We start from the raw sequence: 22,287 nt of genomic DNA, 5'->3' as shown, positions 1-22,287 counted from the left end.
TTACTGTTCAAGAAAGTAAGATTAGGTTTATATAGATTATCTGGTGACATTGAGGCAGCATGAGATGGTGCAAAAGCAGTGAGCCAGGCACCATCCCTGAAGTGGCAATGGCCATGCTGCAACAGGCATAGTGCATGTTGTGGACCAATGGCAGGCCTGAATCGCCTGATCACCGGGCTGGGCGCCCCGCTAACCAACACAATGTATACTCTGTACTCCGTACAGAGTACTCCGTATACTCATATGAATTCTAAGAGTCTGTGGGGTATTTACTAGGGCTTTTCTTTGATAAATGCAATAAACATGGTCACAATATTTTTTTTAAAATGATTACTTACTTTCTATTCCCATGGACATGGAAGCATATTCATACAACCCAGTAGAAACACTTAAGATCAAACCCTTTTTGAAGGAAGAAATCGGTATCTCCGATAAAGAAGACAATAGAAAGGAGGTATCAAAAGAGGCTAGTCGGTAATGAAAAAAGCACGATAATTTTAATCAAGATGGCATGGTTTTCTATCTATTCTTCATCCGCATCTTCAACGCTAGCGGTCAATCCACGCTTCGTGGCTTCTCCGGTGTTAGCTTGGGGCTGAGCTCCAGTGGATGTCGCTGTTGAGCTTTTGGGTTGGGAGGGTCGCTCGGGAGGTGTTATCGTATTGTCGGTCATTTTCTTGGCCTTCTTCTTTTTCTTTTTGGTCTAGGTGCTTGTTAGCTAAATTATGCCCCTTCCAAGCCATGGTTGTCACGGTTGGGTGGAGAGCGAATGAGAAAGGATTTGAACATACCTCCTGCCATCCCCACACTGGCCTAAAGCTATCAAAGAATCCGACATCCTCGAACAGATTGGGGTACAACCAAAGACCCGGTGGCACAACGAAAAACGTAACGCAGAATAGTATCAAGCGGAAGATCGACATCGCGAAGAACAACCCCAACAAGCCCATCATTGCGATACTCAAATACCACACGCCCTGTCTCAACATCATGGGCCATAGTGGGAACATGACCACTGCCATAATGGCGATGAGAACGCCCGCAGCCATAGCTTTCTGCTTCCACTGTGGTCCCTCGTAGAGCCATGCGTAGTGCATCATTGGGTCGGTGTCTTGGTGCTGCTCTATACGCACGTTCCACTGTCCTTTGACTCGTTTTTGCTTGGGACGGTTCGGTTGCTCGATTTTGGAAACACGGAGTGCGAGAAGGGACATGGGCAGGAGTTTGAAAGTGTTTTCGGCAGAAGCGCGATCGGTTACCGGTGGGAGTAGAGAGTTGGGTTTTGATGCCGCTTTGGTGTAGGCAGGAGATTCCAGTGCTCGAATTGCTCGTTTTACTATAAATTCACAAGTCAGTAATTCTGGCTGGTTTTGAAAGGTTTTTCGTAGCATGTACCCTTAAATAATTCTCTTCTCCGACCATCCAAGATGCATGTTCTCGTCTTAAGGTTTTGTGATCTGAGGAAATTGGCAACGGCAAGTGCCTTCGGGTCCGCTGGAACTCCTGATTTCACAGGTATTTGTCTCTGATGCTGATGGCCATGATTGTGGTCACAGCAGCCCTCATGTTGGTGGTCGTCTTGGCCATGCTCATGGTCATGGCTGTGGTTGTGGTTGTGGTTGTGGTCGTGATCGTGGTCGTGGTCGTGGTTTTCTCCTGACTGTTGCTGCTTTTGCATCTGGTGTTGATGCATGGCCTGAGCTCTCAAATGGTTGATGTATTGTTCCGGAGTCATACCGCGCTTCGCAGCCTCTTGAGTGAGTTGTTGTCGTTGCATGTTCGCGAACTCTTCTGGTGTCATTCCACGTTTCGCGGCTTCGGCGGCCATCTGCTGTTGCATGGCCGCGAGCTGCTGCGGCGATGGCTGAGGGGCAGCCATGTTGAAATCGGAAGTCAATCAGTACCAGGAAGTAACCAGCGGGATCAGAAAAATACTGCGCTAATTAGGGCTCCCAGAAGTTGATCGAGCTCGTCTGGCGGTGGTTGTTATATATGTGTTGACTTTCATTGATGATCCGCCCAAAGTGGCCAGATCTAAGATTCCAAAAAGGGAAAGGCGGGGATGTGCGCCGAGGCCGCCGTGTGCGTGGTGGCAAGCTTCCAACGATCGACGGCATTGGGCTTGTGCCTGGTAGAGAACCATAAGAGCAACGAGAACTCCTTTTTGTGGATGGTGAATGCCTTATGCAAGTGAGATTGTGTTTTCAACTGCAACGCAATTCAATGCCGATTCCAATCTCCGGCTTGTTTGAACTCCGGCTTTCCCCGCCTCCATGAGAGCTTTCGTTCCCGGCAACAGCTCTCTCCTACAGCCGCCTTGGGGAACAGTTCAGCTGGTATGTCAGGATATCGTTCTCAATCGAGGTGGTTCCCTACTAATTTGTTTCTTGGTGTAGTCCCAGCGAGATGTTTCAATACAGATCCCAATCAATCTTGTAACTCAGCCTGCCGTTTCTCTTTCAGCAGCCTGCTTTGGAAAGAAGGTCTATGATGAAGAGGCAGCAAAGCAATGCATTTCGAATCTTCTCTCCGTGGGATACCGACGATTGTATGTTGATCTATATTGGTCCCGTGAGAGAAAGAAATGGAGTCTGTGCCCAGTAACAACACCCTTGATCCCACTTGGAGCAACCGTTCCCAGGAGGCTCCCATTCCTCGGGCTGAAACTACTCGGATTCAACCGGAAAACTGGTTCTCCAGCTGTGGGTGGACATCTCAATACTCGACAATCGCGCAATACCACTAGGCCTTCCGATACAAACCCCGTTGAAGATTCCACCGTTGATCAGACTGAAGTACCTACCAGAAAAGGACCTTCCGGAACAGTTCTGTTTGAATTGGGGCCTTATTCATGTTCCGCAAATGTTGACCTAACCGGCTTACTAAATGTTGTGGCCGATTATTTCAAAAGCACAGAAGATACTTTGAATGCGCATTTGACCTATATTATCTTTGACCTTCATGCCGCATCTCGTCCTGATACCCCTCACGGTTCAGCGCCAACTCTAAAGGGAAGGGACCTTCCATCTCTCTCAGACTCCTTAGGCACTACCGCAAACGATGCGTTGGGAATGTATATATATACGCCCTTGGAGCTTGATTCCGAAAGAAGAGACTTGAACAGGTCCTGGTATTCTGTGGCTCCGCGAATGGGTCCCGTTCCAGAGTACTTTAATATAATCGGAAAGGCTAACTCACGTTACGAAACACCGGATGGATGGCCAAGTGAAGGGTATGTGGAGCTATCCAAGGCGCAAAGACTTGTGATGGGATGGGGAAAGGTAGATCTGCAGATGAATGCATACGATTTCAAGAACGATAATATGATAGTCTTCTCGCCCGGCTCGCTCACGTCTTTTGTCACCGTGGCTAAAGATAACAACGACAATATCGTTGGCAAATGCTTATACAACCCTAATACCACTGATATTTCCGATGTCCAAACATGGGCCACCGCTGAGATTCCAGAAGCAAACTCTACCGTGCAGTTATCTCTCTTCTCCAACCAGATGGTCTCGTGTGGTATATCACCACTAGTTAACCATACACTCCTCAATGTCACTGCTGACCAAGACATTGGACCTTATCGAAATGTGTCACTCTCCTCTATCTGGTCTTGGGCAGATGGAGAACCCAAAGATTCAATAAACGCTGGGGCGATCGATGAAAACCGCTGCTCTGTGATGGACCTTTCGCTTTCTGGCCATTGGCGCTCGAGTGGTTGTTCAGATCGACTCTACGCTGCATGCCGCATAAGGAATTCTCCGTTCGACTGGACACTGTCGAGAGAGCCTGAACCCTATACGCTGGCCGGCGACACCTGTCCTGAGGGCTCCAGCTTTGATGTTCCCCGCACGGCGTTGGAAAACACGTACCTCTACAAGCATGTCCTCCAGCAATCGAAGGATCTCATTGACCCGTCATCTGAGGAGACGGAGAAAACAAGTATATGGCTGGATTTCAACTCCTTTGATGTCCCGGATTGTTGGGTTTCGGGTGGACCCAAAGCCCAATGCCCATATGAGGTCGATGAAAGCGCCATTCAGCGACGCAATATTTTGGTTCCTAGCATCGCTGCTATTATCATCTTGATTATAACGGCGTTGACTCTCTTTGTCAAGTGCAATGCAAACCGGATGAATTCAAGGAGAAGAAGAGTAATTGCTGGATGGGAGTACGAAGGTGTACCGTCATGAGTGTCTGGTCAGATAATACTCTGGTGTACGGTGCGAGCTCGAATTCTAGATAGTCCATAGGTTCATCTGCGTGTATACTCTTGGGTAATATAGTTTTGCCGTGTATATATTTGGCTATTGCCGAGATATCGAAATGATAATATCTCCGCGAGGCAGCCCATCTTGAGGCTTGTTCTAGGAAGACGTTGCAGGAATGAAAGTGTATCTAACCAAATTGATAATCTATAGTACAGGTGTTCTATATAGGTCGATCTCTATACTACCTCTCTTTAAAAGGAAATGAGTAGAGAAGTTGTTGTAACCGCTGTCATAAAATTGTAAGTATGCATTGTTATGACAACACATCTAACATCTCCTCAACACGACCAAATTTTTCTCGAATCTTGCCCCTAGACTTGCCTCTCTCCACCTCCGCGCGGTCAATCGCTTCCCAATCTTTCCAGCTTGTTGGCCGGAGGCCAAGCTTCTCTGCATCACCGCGTACGCCCTCCCAGCCAAGTCCAGTGCTCCCTCCCTCATCAGAGTTCAAGAACGCCGGGGCACCGCTAGAAGCCGAAACATGATGCGCCCAATCCGCCGCGATCGCATCGCCAGTGGCGAATGCATCTGTCATCGTTGAGGCAATGACACCGGTAGGGCCACGCTTCACCCAGCCAGCGCAATACAGCCCGGGGAGGTGACTTGGCACGGCCTCCGGAGCGGACGAGGGTGGATTAGCTTTCACGTCGCTGGAGGAATCATAATCAATGATTCTTCCTTGTCCATCGTTGGGGATTATCCCACGTGAAGCATTGAACGGGATCTGAAGGTCTTCAAAGCCTTCGAGAGGGACGGATTGATATCCTATGCTTCGGAAGCAGACGCTAGCGGGGATGTCAACCTGCATTGCTTTGCCGTCATCGCCAAGGAGAGGAGTGGCTCGTGATGATCGAGAGAAGGGGTCTGAGGGGTCAAGTTGGTTGCGAGTAAATTTTATGTATGATAGGTCACTAGATTGATTCTTTGGTGAGGTGTGAAAGGAGTGGGGAGAGAGTAGAAAATCGAGAGACCCAGATCTGTTTGCTGTTGAAGGGTCTGTGGATGAGCCTTTGGCGAGGAGTTCGGTTATGCGTTTTTGGGCTCGGGGCAGCCTTTTGATTGCTGATACCGGCGGGAAGAGATATTCGGGAATGGGCTCGAAGGATACGGAGGGTAACTGTAATAGCTCGCGGATTTCTTTGATTGTGAACGCACCCTGCATGTTGTTGTCAGTTATCAGCCCACGGCTAACCTGATGTCGAATGATGGATAAGTACCTGCATTGGACCTCTTCGTCCAACCACCCTGACTCTTTTAATCTTGCTCCGGGACAATTCCTCCAGGGCATACTCTGCCATATCCGTCTTCCGCAAAATATCGACGTCCGTCAACAAAACTCTAGCAACATCCATAGCTACGTTTCCTTGCCCAATTACAACCGCCTCTTCACTGCTTGCTAGACCCGGTTTAAGGTCTCGGTACTCTGGGAGGCCATTGTACCAGCCAACAAACGCCCTAGCAGAGTATATTCCACGAATGTCTCGTTCTCCGGGTATTCCTAATTCCCTATCCTTCGAGGCACCGTAAGAAAAGAGGATGGCATCGTAATGCGGCTTCAGGGACCGAAGGGGGAGAGCGGCGCCCAGCTCGACATTTCCAATAAAATTGAAACGGGAAGAGTTAGCTACTTCGGTGAATTTATCTTGACAATTCTACGGGCATAAAATCAGCAACTGCACTGAGAATAAGGATACAAGGGTATGAATTACTTTCACCTCCGGATGGTCTGGCGCAACGCCATATCGGACCAGTCCAAAGGGAACAGGCAAATGCTCGTACATATCGACGAAAGCATTATCAACCTTCCCCATCAGCCTATATGCAGCATAGAACCCCGCAGGTCCAGAGCCGATAACTGCAACACGGAACGGACGAGACGAATGAGTAACGTCACTGCTGTACTTCCGTCGACATGTTGAATTGATCACGGCGCGCTCATAACCCTCAACCGCTTTGCTGATCTGAAGCGAGCACCGAATGCACACATTTCCTATTCGAGGCAACATTCTTGATAGAACTCGTCGCAGGCACACGGGACGCAGCCGGAGTTCGTCGCATCTGGGTCTTGATGAATTTGTCAAGGGGGCGGCGATAAGCCATATGAGTCCGGTTGCCCTGCCAACAATCGGCGCGCGAATTATTTAGAGTGACTAGGCATCACAGCTGCCAGCCGGGAGAACTCGAAAGACGATATTACCCTCGACTCTCCCCCACTTCGTCAAGGAACCATCCTCATTCCATTAATTTCTGGATGCTTTAACTAGTTATCCTCTGGGCTGTGACAATGGGGCGGAGTGAGCCGCCGTTCATTTACGATCCCCCATCACGACAAACGCCCGGCTCTCCAACCAAGCCATTCAACCCCAAGGCACATACCCAGGCATCTTGGGCTCCGCGCGAACCGAAGGCAAAGAAAAATGGCCCGCTGGTCAATTTTAACCAACACCCAGATTCTGTGTGTAACTAGTCTACGGCGATCCATAGATTCTGAACACTGACCTTTCGAGTAACAGTTCGGATTGATCGCGGGTGGTAGGGGCAAAATCAAATTAATGAGCCCTCGAACAAAGCAGAGGGTAAAATACGCCAGGTGGTCACAACTAGCATTGAGAGTTTTGACCCTAATTGGAGCTCTCGGGATACTATTCTGTGTTATTTGCATCAAGGGGACAACACTGACCCTTGCATGGATGATACGCGTCCCAGTAAGCCCAAAGAGAATTCGAGGTGACTAGAACGGAGACTTATTCAATATTAGCCTTGCGTAACGATCCTCCATACTATCTACGGTATTTACCATCTCTTTCGATCCGCGACCGCGCGAACTCCCGCCTCATCGGCAAGCTACATGTTGTTTGCATCGGTGCTGGACGCCGGACTGATCCCATTGTATGTTTTTACCAGCATCGTCTCAAACGTGGAGTACGAAACCAAGTCTTACGGTTGGGAGACTCTCTTTGGAAATGAAGGAGTAAGGGAGGCGATCATCCACGCGACTTTTCTTGCCGCTTCAACTGTGGGCGGGCTTCATTTAATCTCACTAGGTTTGGACCTTTATTTAGCCATTGTCTTCCGACAGATATCAAAGCTTCCACCGGATATGAATCCCTTAGAGGATAACCTCACGTCTCGAGGACAAAAGCGAAATAAGTCAGAAATCGCAGAAAAGCATTTGAGCCAGAGCACAACGGCCTCCACCGAGGCCAATCGCGAATCACTCGCTCAGGAGCCATTGATACCTACCCGGACAGTGCCTTTCATGCACACTAGGGCCGATTCATCAAGCACGCTTTCTGGAAGTGACCTTCGAGGAACAGACAGCCCCCGGACATCATATTACTCAGCGCAATCCTTCAGGTATTCGCGATCGGATCTTCCGAGCCAGCAGACTTTTCATTATGAACAGGCGAACAAGTCAAAAGTGGAGATTGCACGTACTCCGGCGCAGCGGCGTGGTACCACTCCATCCAGGCCCCAGTCTATGGTCAGAGATGCTCCTCCTGTCTCCGATCAGTCAAATTTGACTGCCCTGGATGCGAGACAGCGCGACCCCAGCGGTGTTTCCGCCTTATCGGATGAGAATTGGTGTATCTATCCATCTTCACCTCCATCACCTGAACTATGCCCCGATGATTCTGCAGCTAGACCGTTGTCTTTACCCAGCGGAGGAAATACTCCTATGATACCGGGTATTGATGACGAGAAATGGGATAATTCTAGTTTCCTTGACAGCCTTCAGTATCGGAGTGACACCGTAATGCGGCATCGAGGTGATTACACAGCCATTGACGACTGCGATAACGATGAAATTATATACGGTAATCAGCATGCCGAAAACTCGTACGTCCCCGAACGTGACTTGGGAGACCATCAGGTCGTGGTGGCGCAAGATGAGAACAACGACTATAAGCACCAGCCGCTCCTGAATCCATTGGAAATGAATCCGCCAACTCCCCGGCCGACTGAACAGGGGTCAGTCAGCTCACGTCATTCAAAGGGTAGCTTACGTCGTGTTGCGCTGGCAGATATGCCAAACCCACCTTCTGACAGTGGCAGGCCAACGCCCGTCAAGAGTGCCAAATTCAGGTCCTATGGCGAACTAGACCAAGCCAAAATTTCTCCCGCACAGCGTGTAGGAAGCCTTCGTGGTAAAGACTTGAAAGTCACAACCCCAAATATCACAAACAAAAAGAAATCACGATGGAGGCGCATGACGGGCAACTACGAAGCGGTTGATGACAATGATCACGATAGTGATAGTGATAGGAATGATAGCCTATCAGATCAAGAGAATCGCGACCGTACGGGTCGTGTCGTCAGTAACACCGGAATTGATTTGGGGTTAGGACTTGGCTCTAAACCTGCAGGGTATGGAAGTTACATTGCAGGCCTGGGTGTGGGAAGAAGGCGTGAAGTCAGTGGAAAAATGGCAGAAGAGGGGCGAGGAAGTCGTTTGGCTCCTGAGGATGATGACTATGAAGGAAAGGGGAAGAGACTATCAAAGACAGGCGAATATCGAGCTGCGGGATGGGCTCGATTCAGGGGTCTTTGAAGGTCTGGATATCCGCAAAGAATCTCGACTGGGCTAGGACTGGATTCCTTTGTGTTGGAGTGATTTCGGATCCGGTGTTTATATCCTGGGAATTTCTGATATTTATGCTGCCATGAATGTATGTTAAGGATGCTATAGTTACTGCTCAGTTGTATTTTGATATCACCGAATGCCGTTGTCTGTGTTGCTGAGTCAGGTGGTTCCTTGGACTTCACATCTTGCTTGGATTTAAACATCTTGACGTCTTGCCACTCCACACAGCGCGTACCTCAGGGGTCAGCTCGCCTCAGCATCATTTGATGTGTTGATTGGTGACTTTGATCAATGCTTTAGCAATGAAAAAAAAATTTTTGTTTCTCATCCTGACCACTGGCTTGCACAGTGAGACATTCAGTTGTTCCTAGCACAGGTGCATCCTGTAGATTGTTCATTTGGGCGTCTCCGTCAGTAAGGGCCTCTGTCAGCTGGGCTTGGCTGGTTAATTACACCTGGGCTACTTCTTGCGTTTGGAAATTTGTTCCTTTCCTACTACCGTCGATGGGCCCATCGATGGCGCTGTCCGACCGGTCTCAAACCGGTTGGGCAATAAAATTTTAGTAGTATGAAGGCTGATTGCCTTTTAACTGCTAATTTTTCACCATCTGTAGCTTCAAAAAGAGAAATATTGACTCTCAGCTCAGTTGGCATTAATCCTGTTTCTTCCAATCACTTTTGTCCACAAAGTGTTCACTGAAAGTCTTCTTAAGGAGAGATGCCTCCCCATTCCTTTATGAGTTTGATATCTTCATAAAAGCCGTGTGGCATTCACTTAAATGGATATTTCCTTCTGACTCTCTCGGCATTCTCATCAGTTGATATATCTTCACCAACCCAAAGTTAGAAACTCTGCCCCCATTTCTTCAAGCATAAATCTCTTGCCTCGAATTCCATTCTCCTTGTTTCTCTCTCTTATCTTTAACCAATTTAATCTTTGGCCAATCATGGATATCAAAGCTTTCAAGGTGGCCCCTATCAGTGTGGTGCAGAAAAAGCCACTTACGTGCTACTATTGGAAGAATAGCAAATGCAAGTTCAAGGACAGCGAATGTCGCTTTATGCATGAGAATACTGGGAAGGTCGCTTCGGTTCCAAAAAGCAATAGCACATCCGGTGAGCGTGACCCTACCCGTTTCGAGCACTTTTGATGACTTATGGATTGACATGATCTTTCTTTAATAGCTGAACCACAATTAAGAGATACTACCGCCAGCACCTCTGAAAACGACGATCTTATCTCACTTTTCTCCTATAATGGTTCGCCGGGGCCTAAGGTATCACATCGTTCTCGACTTCTAGATGGGAGTTAAGGGTCGAAACTGATATAACTTCGTTTTTAGTTGGAAGAACCTCTCAAAACGGATATTAGCTGCGACACTATCCAAAATAGCCTACTTAGACCCCGTGTGGCTCGAATCTCGGCGTGGTTGATAATTCGTGCTATCCGTGAAAATCAAGATTATGACTCTATTAAAAGTTTGCTTACCGCCAATTCATTTTCAGAAGTGAAGGAAGTCTTGATCACGAACGAAAATGCGTTTTCTACTATATATGCCGCCATTTACGCAAATAGACCAGAGGTTGTGAAGCTTCTTATCGACTATGGCGCGAACCCGGATGCAACGGATAAGGCTACCAGTATCCCGCTCCTAGCATACGCCATTCTTAACCCAAGTATTACCGCTACAGAGATCGTTCGGGTTCTCCTTTGTCTCGGTGCTAATCCACATGCTATTCCTTCTCATATGTGGGAAAGCATGCATGATCATCACGAAAAGCCACAGAATGGCCCCAACTCATGGGCTCTTTGGTGTGACGAGGAGAATCAATCGCTATTGAAAAATAGCCTTAACATTTCTATGAAATATTATCTTCTTCAGGCTTCGAAAAACGACTTATCTACTTCCTTCCAGCGCAAAGGGGCGCGACACCTTTCCCCTTCTATCGTCGGCCAGAACTATGCTATCAAGCGCACTAAAGATTGCCTTACAGCTCATCGCATCTGCAAAGGTAATGCCCCCTTCGTGATGGCATTTGTTGGACTTCCCGGACATGGAAAAAGGACTTTGGCTCGGACCCTTGGGAACTTCCAAGAAATGTCTCCGTTTAATACAACTGGTCAACTTGTCCCAGGAGATAACAACGGACCGCTAGCGCCCAAGTCGAACAAGGGCGGCCTGGACGTCGTGTTTATCGATGGAGATAATGTTGACCACTCCTGGTTAAAAATGGTGCTTAATGGGGTTATCAGTGGTGAGGCCTCGGATACTCTGGATATTTGTCTGGTATAGTACTGCAATGCTAATCTGGAATAGCTACACACCGGGACGCCGAAACCTGCAAAACGGCTCGCACAAAGGTCGTTTACATTCTCTCTCTGACCCAGAGCGAAGAGTCAGCTTCTCGTGCCTATGCCAATAAATTAATATCCAGCGGTTGTGACCAAAAGGATGCTGGATTCCTTTATAGGATGGAAAATGAAGTAGAATCTCAATTAAGAACGGAACTTATCCAGACCTACGGTGTACGTACAGTTATCAAAGGGGTTTCACTTGATACTTGAGCACGGATTGGTTTGTTTAGTGGCTAATCGTCGTTTAACAGGCATCGATCGCTGGCCGTATTCAACATATTATTCCGTTCGTTCCATTCACACCACTTGAGTCTTCAGTGCTTGCACACCGATTCTTGATCGAAGGACTTCATAGCATGTTTCGCGATTATACTCGTCGCGACTATCCTAACTCAAGACAACTCCATCGCATAGAGCTTCGTGCCAGCGACGATGTTTACCGTTACTTAGGAGCCCCTTCCAATGGGTATGGAGCTCGCTTTGTCGAGCAGAAAGTAACATCGAAGGTTGTCTTACCAATTGTGCAACAATACTTAGAAAAGCTCTATCGAGATGTCAACAGCTTTAAGGGGCTAATTACTATCGAAACAACTTGGAAAAAGAGCGAATCTGATAATCTCGACACTATTGTGTTTGGCGGCGAAATAAAAGCTGCCATAGCCGTTGATGTTGAATAAGCGGCTATAACCTATAACTACTTCCCACCTGGCGCGTCTATAGCGGGACCCTTTTCAATGTGCGAACCTCGAATAGAAATGATTTTAATTACTTGCTAAACCCATTAGACCTATTGGTTAGATTTAACAGTTTGGACTTATTATTACAGATATGGCATGAACTATTCTCTAGGGAAAGATAAATACTTCATAAGCCTGGACGAATCCAATTCGATTTCGTACGAATAGTCGGGGAAACGACAAGGAGTATGAAGCCTATATATACCTTTTAGCCGACAATAGAAAGCCATCATTGTCAAAAGCCTACCCGATTCCAAGGAGGATGGTTTGAAGTAAAGAACGGCAGGGTATAAAACATTTCTTTTCGAAAAAATCTCATGAGAAATCCTCCCCAGTCTCCTCAATATTATCCTTAACCCGCAAAAATATCGCCGTCTTCCATTTATCCAACTTGCTCAGCTGATCGTACTGGAACAACTTATCACTAAACGCTTCCTGGTCACCTTGCTCCACAGCTTGCGTTAAGTCTGCGAGCAGTTGGTATTCGCGGGTAGAAAGGAACGTATTGTCGAGGTCTACGTAAGATTGGAGAGCGCGGTTGGTTGCAACGAGATCCTGGTTCAATCGGTCAGCATGTAGATAGGAACGTGGAGACGGGGAAATGGATGTGAACTGCCTTACCTTTGTAGCAAGGTGGCACATTCCGGCCTTGAGAAAGTAGTCTTTTACAGACCACTTCATGAGATGGTTGTTTATGGATGACTTGGCGACTTTTTCAAAATTCTCAATTGCCTTGTAGTAATCTCCCTTTAGTGCAGCGAGATCTGCCACCTTGAGAAAGTGCTTGTTTGCGAGCCTGAAGCATAGAAGTTAGCCTGTGCAAACCGGTCTTCTAGAGCGCGACCGGAAAACTCACGCTTCAGCATTGTCACCCTCAAACCACTCAGCCGCCTTCTCATACGCCTCCATGGCTCTTGTTTCATCACCGATCTCGACCTCGTATACCTCAGCCAAATTTTGTTGATGCGTCGCCGCCCGTCTGAAGTTTCCTTTTGATATATAATGCGAAATAGCGCTCTGCAAAGCGCGAGCTGCATCTTCGGGATCGGTCTTCCTGTAGACCTTGAATGCTTCGGTTAAAGCATTGGCCGCGTCGTCGGGCTCGTTGAGGTTGGTGGTGTAAACAGCTGCCGCTTTTTCAAAGGCCATTCCGGCTTCCTTATCTACCCAGAGGAACACGTTGTGTTAGCCGTTGCGCTCGTACTGTGATCTGGTGTACATGGCGGGGTTAAAAGCCGCGTGGGAGACCAACTCAGCTTTTGTACTCGAAATGCATTTGCAGCTTGTGTGTATAAATCCGCAGCATTCTCATATTTTTCTGTTCTTCCGCCAAAGAAGGAGAAGCCACCTGAAGCGCCCTGGAGTGTTTTATCTGCCTATTGCTCTGGTTAGTTGGCTGCTTTGGAGCCCAGATAGTACATCGAGAGGGGAGATGTGGTTGGTATTGATACGAACTTTTTGGAGGAGGACGCGAGGATCTTGTGACGCCATGGTCAATAGTATATACCCCTAAACTGTTGTGATATCGCTGGAAACACACAAGATACACACCCGGGAACACCAGAGGGGAATGATGATGATAAGAGGGGAACCGATAAGTGGATGCTTGACGTTGTTCGAAACCGGGCAATAAATCCTATTTTGCCGACCGTTAGCTGAAACCTAAATTTAGCTTCGGGTTTCGTCCTTAACAAATTCCGGCGGCCCTAACCGCCCTTAGGCTTCCCCCAGCACAGCCTTTAAGCACTCGAATAGACGCCCCCTAACCGGCCCTTAAGCCCCGGACCCAGCCTCTGATCGAGATGGGTGCCATGTGCCAACCACCAAATCTGTCACGGACGGCATAAAACACACCGTTCACCAGGAGTCCATTAGACCGACAGGTCGGCTAGCTGTCCGTTCTCAATTGTCCGCAGGGTTGTCACGAAGCAGATACCTGCCATCAAGCAAGTTTTATCCCTAAACCCGCGCAATGCCGCCGACGGTCGTCGCCCGTTGCTCCAGAGCACATCTCTTTCGACAACATACCAGAGCATGCCAAAAGGTCTCCCAGCTCCAAACGCATGATTTTAATCTAATAACACCAATTTCTCTCCGCCAATTCTCCTCAGCCTCCTCGTCCTCATCCTCACCCTCAGATGAAACCGATCTATCTACCGTCCTCTCGACGCCCACCTGGTCCATAAAATCCCTCCTCCGAGACTTAACCGACATCCCAGATACCCCAGTATCCCGGACCCAACTCCACCACCTCCTCCGCCTCTCTGCTCTCCCTCCGCCTTCTTCTCCTTCAGAAGAAGCATCCATGCTTAAAACCCTCTCATGCCAAATCCACTTTGTCAAGCAGGTCCAGCAAATCGACACCACGGGAGTCACGCCGCTTCGCAGTATACGAGATGAGACGGACGAGGCGCATAAGGAAAATACAATCAATATAGAACGGCTCAGAGACTCGCTGGAACGGGAAGAATTTGTGGGCCGGAATCGGAGGATTCGTCGACGTCGACCCGACAAGATGGAGCATCCGGACGAAGGATCATGGGAAGAGAAAGATGCATTGTTGAAATCTGCAAGTAAGATGATGGGCAAATTCTTTGTTGTTCAATCAAGCGAAGCAAAAGCAGAGTGATGGAAGATCCTGGGACAGTTTCTTCCGCTCCTTTTCTAAGGTGCTATTATACCCTTCTTTGTAAAATGAGGTAGCAGCAGAAAATAATGACTAGTAGATCATATTTTTTTTTGTCATACTATGGCTCCGTGATTTTAACCGGAGTTGCTATACATTTTTTCTTGTATCTCCCATATCATTAGAGTGGTAATAATTATCCATGCTCCCACCGAGAACATTTGAATTTTTATTCTCATGTAAAATGCAATTCCTTCCCTGTTAATCAATAGATGTCACCGTTCCGTTCGGGCTGTTCTTTTCAGGTGGCCAGGGGCGATCATATCGTAACCGGTTGCAACAGTCCGTTAGGCAATGACATTGTTGCGATCTTTAAATTCGGGGGCGTCTCAAGAGGGTTCGGGAGTTTGTAAGGTACATCAAGCACTGGTAGATTTCAAGCTCTTCCTGGGCTCTCGGAAAATTTTCGACAATTTAAATATCAACACCAGGAAGGCTGTGGACGTGTTAGGGTCGGGGGGGTTTGTGATATGTCAGAAGGGATGCATGGATGGCAGGTGGGTGTAGAGGGTGAAATGAAATATCAGCTTGATACTGTGTAGAAGTGACTTCGGGGTATGCTTCGACAAATTGAAACGCTAATTAAATATTCGTAACGGTCATGAGAATGGCTTTTGTCCGTAAACACAATGGCTATCATGGTTATTAGTATAAGTTGTGTCAGCATAGCAAAGAAGATATTGTTGGTGCTCACGCAGTAGTATGGATGTGAAAGTCCATATTCCTCAAATCCTGCCGCACACCAGCAAGCTGAGCCTGAATCATCGTGTTGTTCCAATCCAGTACTCGGGTGAATAGAGCCAGGCAATAAGGCTCAAGAGAGTCAGCCATGACGATTCGCATGTATTCCCCGAGAGTTTTCAGCCTCGGATCCGCGGGCCAGGGCGATAGAGGCGCCTTTCGACGCTCATCCACGACATTAACAAACCCAGCCTCTTCTACCATCTCACGAAACCGTGCTGCTAGATTAAGTTCCTTGCCAAATTTCCTGGCCGCATCGGCTAACAGTGTCTGAAATTGAGCATATGCCGAATCCGGCGGAAGACTGTCATCATCTGTGGATGCCCATGCCTCGAAATCAATGAGCTCTATCCACCCTCCAGGGGCCAAGTTGTCATATGCTTGTTGTAGTAAGCGTGGCCAGTCCGCTATGCTTCCTGCCAGAGTTCCAAGATGTATGTAGTCAAAAGTATGACTAAATTGCCACTCATCCTCAGCGTCATCAACCTCGAATTGCAAATTTTCCGGAACGAACCCGGGCTGTATGGCGGAAAGATCGGTCGCTATGACTTCAGTATTAGGAAATTTATCAGCAAACTCAATCGCCCACTGTATATATAGCGAGAGAGTTAGCAAACAAAAGTCACCCCTAAAGCTGAGAAGCACGGAATATTCGACCTACAATTCCTGTGCCACAGCCAATATCTAAGGCATATTTTATGTCCTTGGAAATGGGAGCACGGTAGATATCGCCGTCGTAGAGGAGCGTGTAGAGATGATGCTGCATATCCAGCCGGTCCTGTTCTTTCTCATCGTTGGGCAGCGGGTATTCACCCGCGTGGTAGGCATGGTACCGTCTACCGTTCTCATACCTAGCAAATGATCCGGGCTGTCAAAAAGAATTCATCAATTGAATTATACAGAAACCTACTCGTAGTCGAAGACGCTTTCCGTTAAAGAGAAATTATCGGGGTCCTGCATTGGGAGTCGAAGAGACCATTCGGCCTCATGCGATTGAGCCAGAATTAACCGTTAGCTGTCCTTAAGAAGAAATACGAATTTGTTTCATAAGAAAGACTGCAAAAGAATTGAGAAGGAGGAGAACTCGAAATCGCCGGTAATCCGTGTCCGACGGGGCGGCGACCATCGTTTATTAGTTACCAACCCCATGGTTTTCCCTTGTTCTTCAAGTTGACGTACGGAGCGACTTTTGACTTTGAGCCGTCTTGAATGTGGGGGTGTATTGTGCAAAATGGGATTTGAACGCTGGTAACTTTGGAAATAGCACATTCTGCTGCAGTCTGGTCCATGCAGGAATGGATTCCTGGATTACCGCTGATTGGCTTTGAGTATCCACGGACCACTCTGAAAATTGGGTCGTAGCACTTCCGGCTTCCTGGTCATGAGTTGGTTCGCTTTGGCCGAACCTTGTTGATAATTGCTGACACCGCCGTTGGCATGCTGATCACCCCCTTTGCCGAGTGAACGTTTAGTGTGATGTGGTTTACCACTCTGACGGGACGTGAGATCACCAAGAGTCTCCAGTAAACATTGGCGGCAACCCCCCATCCCTGCGTTTCCAGATCCCAACAGAGCGGTGCCGTCGGTATGACATTAACCGGACAGATGCCTCCTGCTAAATAAACGGCCACGGCACGGGTATATCCACAGAGATCCAACCAAAAATTACAAAAATACGGCTGCATAATCTGCAGCAACCAATTGTCGGTCCCCCAGATGCATTCTTTGCTGGGATTAGACTTCTCGCATTCGTCTAATTTCAATAAAGCTGGAGACCTTAACAAAAGTCTCAATTTACTTTTATTTTTATTTTTATTTTTTGCTTCATGCGACAATGGAATGAAGAGTCGTCATTCAGAGCTCCTTGATACATCGCAGAAGTGTTTCACATAGCAAGGCATAAGCATGTGTGTGGCTTATTTCAAGGTAACATTCTGTCGGAACTTGCATCCTGAAGAATCCCGGTTCGTTGGACCACGTCACTGGGTTTCTGCAATTAAGGTCTTCGACCGGGATTCTCGTTCTGTCTCAAGCGACTAGCGCACCAAGCGTTTCTTATCTCCACCGGGAACAAAAGATACCACCACGCAGCAATGCTGCAGCACGCCCACATTTGGCTCAAGAGCGCTCCGTCGTTTCGGCTTCACATTCAAAATACGGAGTCCTTCTTGTCATGCGGCAAACCCTATTTTCCAAATCAGACTGGTTTAGGCCTGGAAAGATGCAGATCTTAGGCCAGTTTCCTGGAGCCGGCGTATCCCACGACCCATGGGTGTGGGACGTCATATCCGCCCGATTCCTTTGCAGCGGATCCCAATAACGAGGCGGCATGGATTCTTGTCTGCGAATTTAACTGCGAAACTCACGGCCTCGGGCCAGGCAAAGGGGTTCAGCCGTACTCAGTACGAGCATTGGCACTGTTACAGCGAGGCGGTCTGCAGCAATGTTTTTACTCGTTTCTTTTCATAAGCCCTCGAAACTCCACTTTCTCAATAATTGGGCAAAGCTTCGGAGAGCATTGGCGCCCTGAAATGCCAAATAATGATTGCTAACAACGATTCTATCCTCTGCTGTCGTCGCTCTCTGAGGGCGAGGAGGATGAAAGCGAAAGGAGACGTCGAAACGTGGCCGTGCCCGATGCGACGATCACGTGGGGCCGGTTGCCTGTTTGGCTGGTACGACGCAGCAATGACAAGCTGACAGCCCGTTCAAAGTCGACCCTCGTCTTCTCGCTGCCGTCGAGGCTTTCATCCATCGTCGCTGAGTTGTTTAGAGCCATAGCTCGCCCCAAAGCGAAGATCGATCATGGCCACCCCGAACCCTCGGAGGGGTGGGCCCCGTGCCACGGCTCAGGAGGAAGCCCAGCCTATGAAGGCCGAAGAAGATCTGAATCAAGTCCTCAGTACATCTCAGCGGAGAGAACTCATTGCTCTGGTCAAGTGCATAATGGATGAAATGCAGGAAATCCTTTGCCATCCTTCAGAACACTACATAGATCCGACCCCTGATTCCCCTGACCGCTCAAACGCTCAGAATCCGGAAGCCTTGCCTCCTCGGCAGGAGACGCAGCAGCTGCAGTCGTCGCGCGCCGGCACGTCGATAAGTAAGGCACAGGTAAAAATAGAGCTTGAGGCATTTGATTATTTCAAATCCTGGAAGCAATCAGTTCTGGGCCGTCTAGGAGAAGCAATTGAAACAAGCGGATCTCCAGAGAAACAGCCTCCAAGACCGATGGATCCAATCGAGCCCGAAGCCGCTCCTGTGGATCCTAAGGATCGTGCATCCATTTCTAATCGGACCGAATATCCTGATCCGTTCAATCCTCATCTGAAAAAGCTACCAATGGAAACCAGATTACTCATTACAAATTCCTTTCTTCTCCTGCTGTTGAGCCTGAAATCCTATAACGCTCATTCCCGTGCCCTTTTACTCAAATTATCTACCAATTTGGGTATATCTGCGGGGCATTTGGCTGAGAATGAGATAAAAGTTGCCCAAGGACTTCTCAAAGCCGCTAAAGAGATGTCTGCGAGCGATGAGGCAAAGGCAAGAGCTGATGAGTCTAAAGCTTCGCGCCGATGGAAAATCGGTCTTGCTTCTGTAGCAGGAGCAGTTCTCGTCGGTGTGACAGGCGGGTTAGCGGCTCCCGTAGTTGCTGGAGGAGTTGGAATGATCATGGGAACTCTGGGTCTCGGAGGAACCGTGGCTGCAGGGTACCTTGGTGCTGTCGCAGGAAGTGGCGTCGTTATTGGGAGTATCTTTGGTGCATTCGGGGCGAGAATGACTGGCAGAATGATGGAGAAATACGCAAGAGAAGTAAGAGACTTTGCATTCCTACCTCTAAGGGCTCCCCCAGCCAAATCTGAAAATGAAACGGTTCCTTCCACGATCGATACTCGCCTGCGAGTCACGATTGGGATTAGCGGATGGCTCACCGAACCCTATGACCTCGTCAACCCGTGGAGAGTGCTTGGGAAGGATTCCGATGTCTTTGCGTTGCGTTGGGAACTTCAGGCTCTCCTGATGTTAGGAAATGCCATGGAATCTCTTGTTCGGAGGCTTGCTTTGACGTTTGCAGCCCAGCAACTCCTAAATAAAACGATTTTAGCCCCATTCTCCGGCCCTTTGATGATACCGATGGTTGTGTTGAAGCTCTCTCATCTCGTCGACAATCCGTTTAATGTTGCTAAAACTCGAGCCGAGAAGGCTGGTGAAATCCTAGCAGATGCCTTGATCAACAAAGCCCAGGGAGAGCGTCCAGTCACGCTCATTGGTTATTCCATGGGTGCTCGGGTTATATATGCATGCCTTTTAAGCCTAGCCAAAAGAAGAGCGTTTGGCATGGTCGAATCCGCAATCCTAATAGGATCTCCCACCCCTTCTGACACTGCACAATGGCGTTTGATTAGGACCGTCGTAAGTGGACGTTTAGTCAACGTATATTCTAAGAATGATCTCATGCTTCGATTCCTTTACCGGTCCCAGAGCGTTCAAATGAATGTCGCGGGGATCCAACCTATTGAAAATGTTCCTGAATTGGAGAATCTTGACGCAAGCAAGATGGTTCCTGGGCATTTGCGATATCCACTACTTGTCGGAGCTATCCTTGAAAAAATTGGGTTCGACCACTTGGATCAGGACGAGTTACGACGACAGGCTGATAGGCTTCGCGCTCTCGCGGCAGAAGATGAGCGTCTGGTCGACCAGGCTCAAAGGGAAGAGCAGCAGCACGAACCGGCACAGGTCTTTGTGGACTCCAATGCACTAGATCGTGACCAGAAATGTCCCGAAGAGCCCCCGATTTCGAACGCGGAAATCCAGAACCTGGAGGACGAAATTACAAGGAGAACAGAGGACAGTTTGGTAGAAATTCATATGCAATCAATCCATCTTGAGGACCGTGAAGGCCAGCAAAATCACTTTTTGCCAGGTTAATAGGAGGAAGTTGTTAGGCAACTTAATCGTGATAACCCCAGATCCGCATTGGCAATGAGCTCCCAATTGCCTCGAGGTTCTGGAATCCATTAACGTCCTCTATTTTCATGGCACTTGAAATACGAAGCAGAATATGTATATAGCATAAGAAAGCAGTATAATGATACCCAATCGAGCTATACCCATTAAGCCATCAGACTCTTGATTCAACGCAGTCCCAGTTTTTGCTTTTCAAACTGCCCGAATACCGCTAAAGCTTTCCATCATGATGCATCACACGCCAATCCATTCGTATAGTTGTAATCAAAAGCATGCCATACTCCAAATACCTGTGCCACGGTTGCCAGCACTGCCAAGACGTGGAAAATCTGATGCGAGCTGAACCAAATATCAAATTGACCGGGGTTCAACGATTCGGGGATACGGGTCTGTATGATTATACATAAACTGTCAGCCCAAGGACTCGATCGCCACGAGCTACGCCCCGTTTCGAAGTATATGGCGGGTGAATCGCAGGATTCCCCGTTTGTTAGCCGAGCACGGAGTGAAGCGGATGCGAAAAGTTATCTATGTATGTTCAGTACATACCGCATAGAAGAAAACCCCAGTGATATGGAGCAGCCCTTCCAGGAGATAGTAAGGAAGACCAGAATGTTCAAACATTCCAGATAGTCCAAACATGAGGGTGGCGTGGGCTAGGGGAGCGAGCGACGATAATCCCGTGCAAGCGAAGGTTCCTGTGCGGAAATTGCGCCACTCTTGACCCTGCAGTGTAGGATGGAGAATAATCATACATGATAACGAACCGAGAGTGAGAGTCTGCTCAATCAAAACCAGATAGTGGATTAGCTAGAGAGACAATCAATATGAAAGTGAAATTTGTCTGCATGGCGATGATGATGAGTATCAACCAGAGGAAGAAAATCCAGTTTGAATAAAACCTGGGGTATCAATTACCGTTCCCCAATAAAGCCATATCAGGTGCGGTACGCAATAGAAGACCATGTAAGTCCCCGTCAAGATATTCCCCAGGATTAAAGCCATGATCCCAATATAGTCCATCTGCAGCCACAAACGGGAGACACTATGAGAATGGCTCATCAGGGTATGATATCCAGTGGAAAATGACATGCATATCAGCGCTGCAAACAAGAGGGACGCAAAAACCAGTCTGTCGGCTTCTGTAGCCTCCGGATAAAAGGACAGGAAGTTTTGGTATAGTAGAATTTCACCAACAACCAAGAACAGTCCCGGGATCATATGCGTGTATATGTTCGCAGTCTCATTATGCACATATGTCAAGCTTGCGATGCAGTCTGTGACGGACTGGTTCGGGCGCCGATAGCCGCTGAGGATGTACTCATTGTCTTGGAGCCAATGGGGAGCCTCCTCGAAGGAAAGCAAGATAGGACCTTTTTTCGTAGGGACTGTGGATTTGTTCGCATAGGGTGGAGAGAGCAAGGGCTCTTGCTCAGCTTCTAGGGGCCATAGTGAAGGAGCGGCACCTCGACATCGAGGGATCGAGGACACAGAGATGGCCTTTCCCATACCCCTCAGGAGTAAGAAAAAGAAAAAGTGAAAGAAAATAACAATATGATCTCGAGGAGGATTATAGGGCAAGGAGGAAGATGATAGAAGCAAGGCGATTGATATAAAACGGAGTCACTCGCCTTACATCAATTTTGCAGCAAAAATATCGGGGGGTCATGTGGTATGGACGGCAGGCGCAGGCGACGTCAGAGAAGGCGGGAAGCGAGAACAAATTTCTCCAGCTTCATATTCTTAGACTGTTGGGGGTCAGGCCGAGATATATTATTTGGAGGAAGCCTCTCTTCGCCGTCGGCGTATCGGTTTGGAGGTGGAGAACGGTCGGTTTATCGACGCCAGGGCCGGGGTGGGCAGCGAGGTTGCAGCCACATTCTGAAAGGATTTGCGACATCGACGGCATGAAGACCCATAAAAAGGCATATGTT

The 22,287-nt window shown here is 48.2% G+C and overlaps 10 protein-coding genes across 10 annotated transcripts; 5 read left to right on the top strand and 5 right to left on the bottom strand.

Annotated features, from left to right (window-relative positions):
- Positions 1–302: 302 nt before the first annotated feature.
- Positions 303–1,940, bottom strand: CIMG_05176 (Sec62 family protein translocation protein). Its single transcript, XM_001245734.2, has 3 exons — positions 1,396–1,940; positions 792–1,336; positions 303–703 (listed from the first exon to the last, which is right to left on the bottom strand). Exons 1-3 carry the CDS (start codon positions 1,877–1,879, stop codon positions 524–526), a joined length of 1,209 nt encoding a protein of 402 aa, XP_001245735.1. The 5' UTR covers positions 1,880–1,940; the 3' UTR covers positions 303–523.
- A 233-nt stretch (positions 1,941–2,173) lies between these two features.
- On the top strand, positions 2,174–4,303 carry CIMG_05175 (lectin C-type domain-containing protein). Its single transcript, XM_001245733.2, has 2 exons — positions 2,174–2,336; positions 2,397–4,303. The coding sequence occupies exons 1-2, from the start codon at positions 2,274–2,276 to the stop codon at positions 4,194–4,196; spliced, it is 1,863 nt and encodes a 620-aa protein (XP_001245734.1). The 5' UTR covers positions 2,174–2,273; the 3' UTR covers positions 4,197–4,303.
- A 78-nt stretch (positions 4,304–4,381) lies between these two features.
- Positions 4,382–6,326, bottom strand: CIMG_05174 (NADPH-adrenodoxin reductase Arh1). The gene is made up of 3 exons (XM_001245732.2): positions 5,984–6,326; positions 5,492–5,926; positions 4,382–5,430 (listed from the first exon to the last, which is right to left on the bottom strand). Exons 1-3 carry the CDS (start codon positions 6,278–6,280, stop codon positions 4,528–4,530), a joined length of 1,635 nt encoding a protein of 544 aa, XP_001245733.1. The 5' UTR covers positions 6,281–6,326; the 3' UTR covers positions 4,382–4,527.
- Positions 6,327–6,528: 202 nt separating this feature from the next.
- Positions 6,529–9,021, top strand: CIMG_05173 (uncharacterized protein). The gene is made up of 3 exons (XM_001245731.2): positions 6,529–6,729; positions 6,788–6,979; positions 7,033–9,021. Exons 1-3 carry the CDS (start codon positions 6,559–6,561, stop codon positions 8,824–8,826), a joined length of 2,157 nt encoding a protein of 718 aa, XP_001245732.2. The 5' UTR covers positions 6,529–6,558; the 3' UTR covers positions 8,827–9,021.
- A 489-nt stretch (positions 9,022–9,510) lies between these two features.
- On the top strand, positions 9,511–11,892 carry CIMG_05172 (uncharacterized protein; the record flags this gene model as incomplete). Its single annotated transcript, XM_001245730.2, has 5 exons — positions 9,511–9,975; positions 10,045–10,136; positions 10,203–11,115; positions 11,178–11,386; positions 11,467–11,892. Exons 1-5 carry the CDS (start codon positions 9,807–9,809, stop codon positions 11,890–11,892), a joined length of 1,809 nt encoding a protein of 602 aa, XP_001245731.1. The 5' UTR covers positions 9,511–9,806.
- Positions 11,893–12,093: 201 nt separating this feature from the next.
- Positions 12,094–13,514, bottom strand: CIMG_05171 (vesicular-fusion protein sec17). Its single transcript, XM_001245729.2, has 5 exons — positions 13,408–13,514; positions 13,205–13,328; positions 12,809–13,115; positions 12,574–12,748; positions 12,094–12,507 (listed from the first exon to the last, which is right to left on the bottom strand). Exons 1-5 carry the CDS (start codon positions 13,441–13,443, stop codon positions 12,268–12,270), a joined length of 882 nt encoding a protein of 293 aa, XP_001245730.1. The 5' UTR covers positions 13,444–13,514; the 3' UTR covers positions 12,094–12,267.
- Positions 13,515–13,924: 410 nt separating this feature from the next.
- Positions 13,925–14,581, top strand: CIMG_11484 (uncharacterized protein; the record flags this gene model as incomplete). Its single annotated transcript, XM_012358471.1, has 1 exon — positions 13,925–14,581. One exon carries the CDS (start codon positions 13,925–13,927, stop codon positions 14,579–14,581), a length of 657 nt encoding a protein of 218 aa, XP_012213894.1.
- Positions 14,582–14,735: 154 nt separating this feature from the next.
- CIMG_05170 (TAM domain methyltransferase) lies at positions 14,736–16,465 on the bottom strand. Its single transcript, XM_001245728.2, has 4 exons — positions 16,290–16,465; positions 16,041–16,230; positions 15,333–15,967; positions 14,736–15,271 (listed from the first exon to the last, which is right to left on the bottom strand). The coding sequence occupies exons 1-4, from the start codon at positions 16,337–16,339 to the stop codon at positions 15,238–15,240; spliced, it is 909 nt and encodes a 302-aa protein (XP_001245729.2). The 5' UTR covers positions 16,340–16,465; the 3' UTR covers positions 14,736–15,237.
- Positions 16,466–17,830: 1,365 nt separating this feature from the next.
- Positions 17,831–20,501, top strand: CIMG_05169 (uncharacterized protein). The gene has a single exon (XM_001245727.2). The coding sequence runs from the start codon at positions 18,185–18,187 to the stop codon at positions 20,312–20,314; it is 2,130 nt and encodes a 709-aa protein (XP_001245728.1). The 5' UTR covers positions 17,831–18,184; the 3' UTR covers positions 20,315–20,501.
- A 76-nt stretch (positions 20,502–20,577) lies between these two features.
- Positions 20,578–21,862, bottom strand: CIMG_05168 (hemolysin-III channel protein Izh2; the record flags this gene model as incomplete). Its single annotated transcript, XM_001245726.2, has 3 exons — positions 20,578–20,742; positions 20,903–21,163; positions 21,272–21,862. 3 exons carry the CDS (start codon positions 21,860–21,862, stop codon positions 20,578–20,580), a joined length of 1,017 nt encoding a protein of 338 aa, XP_001245727.2.
- Between the last annotated feature and the right edge of the window lie 425 nt (positions 21,863–22,287).

Source organism: Coccidioides immitis (genome assembly GCF_000149335.2).
Source record: "Coccidioides immitis RS genomic scaffold supercont3.4, whole genome shotgun sequence".
NCBI lineage: Eukaryota > Fungi > Ascomycota > Eurotiomycetes > Onygenales > Onygenaceae > Coccidioides > Coccidioides immitis.
This window is presented reverse-complemented; position numbering and strand designations above follow the sequence as displayed.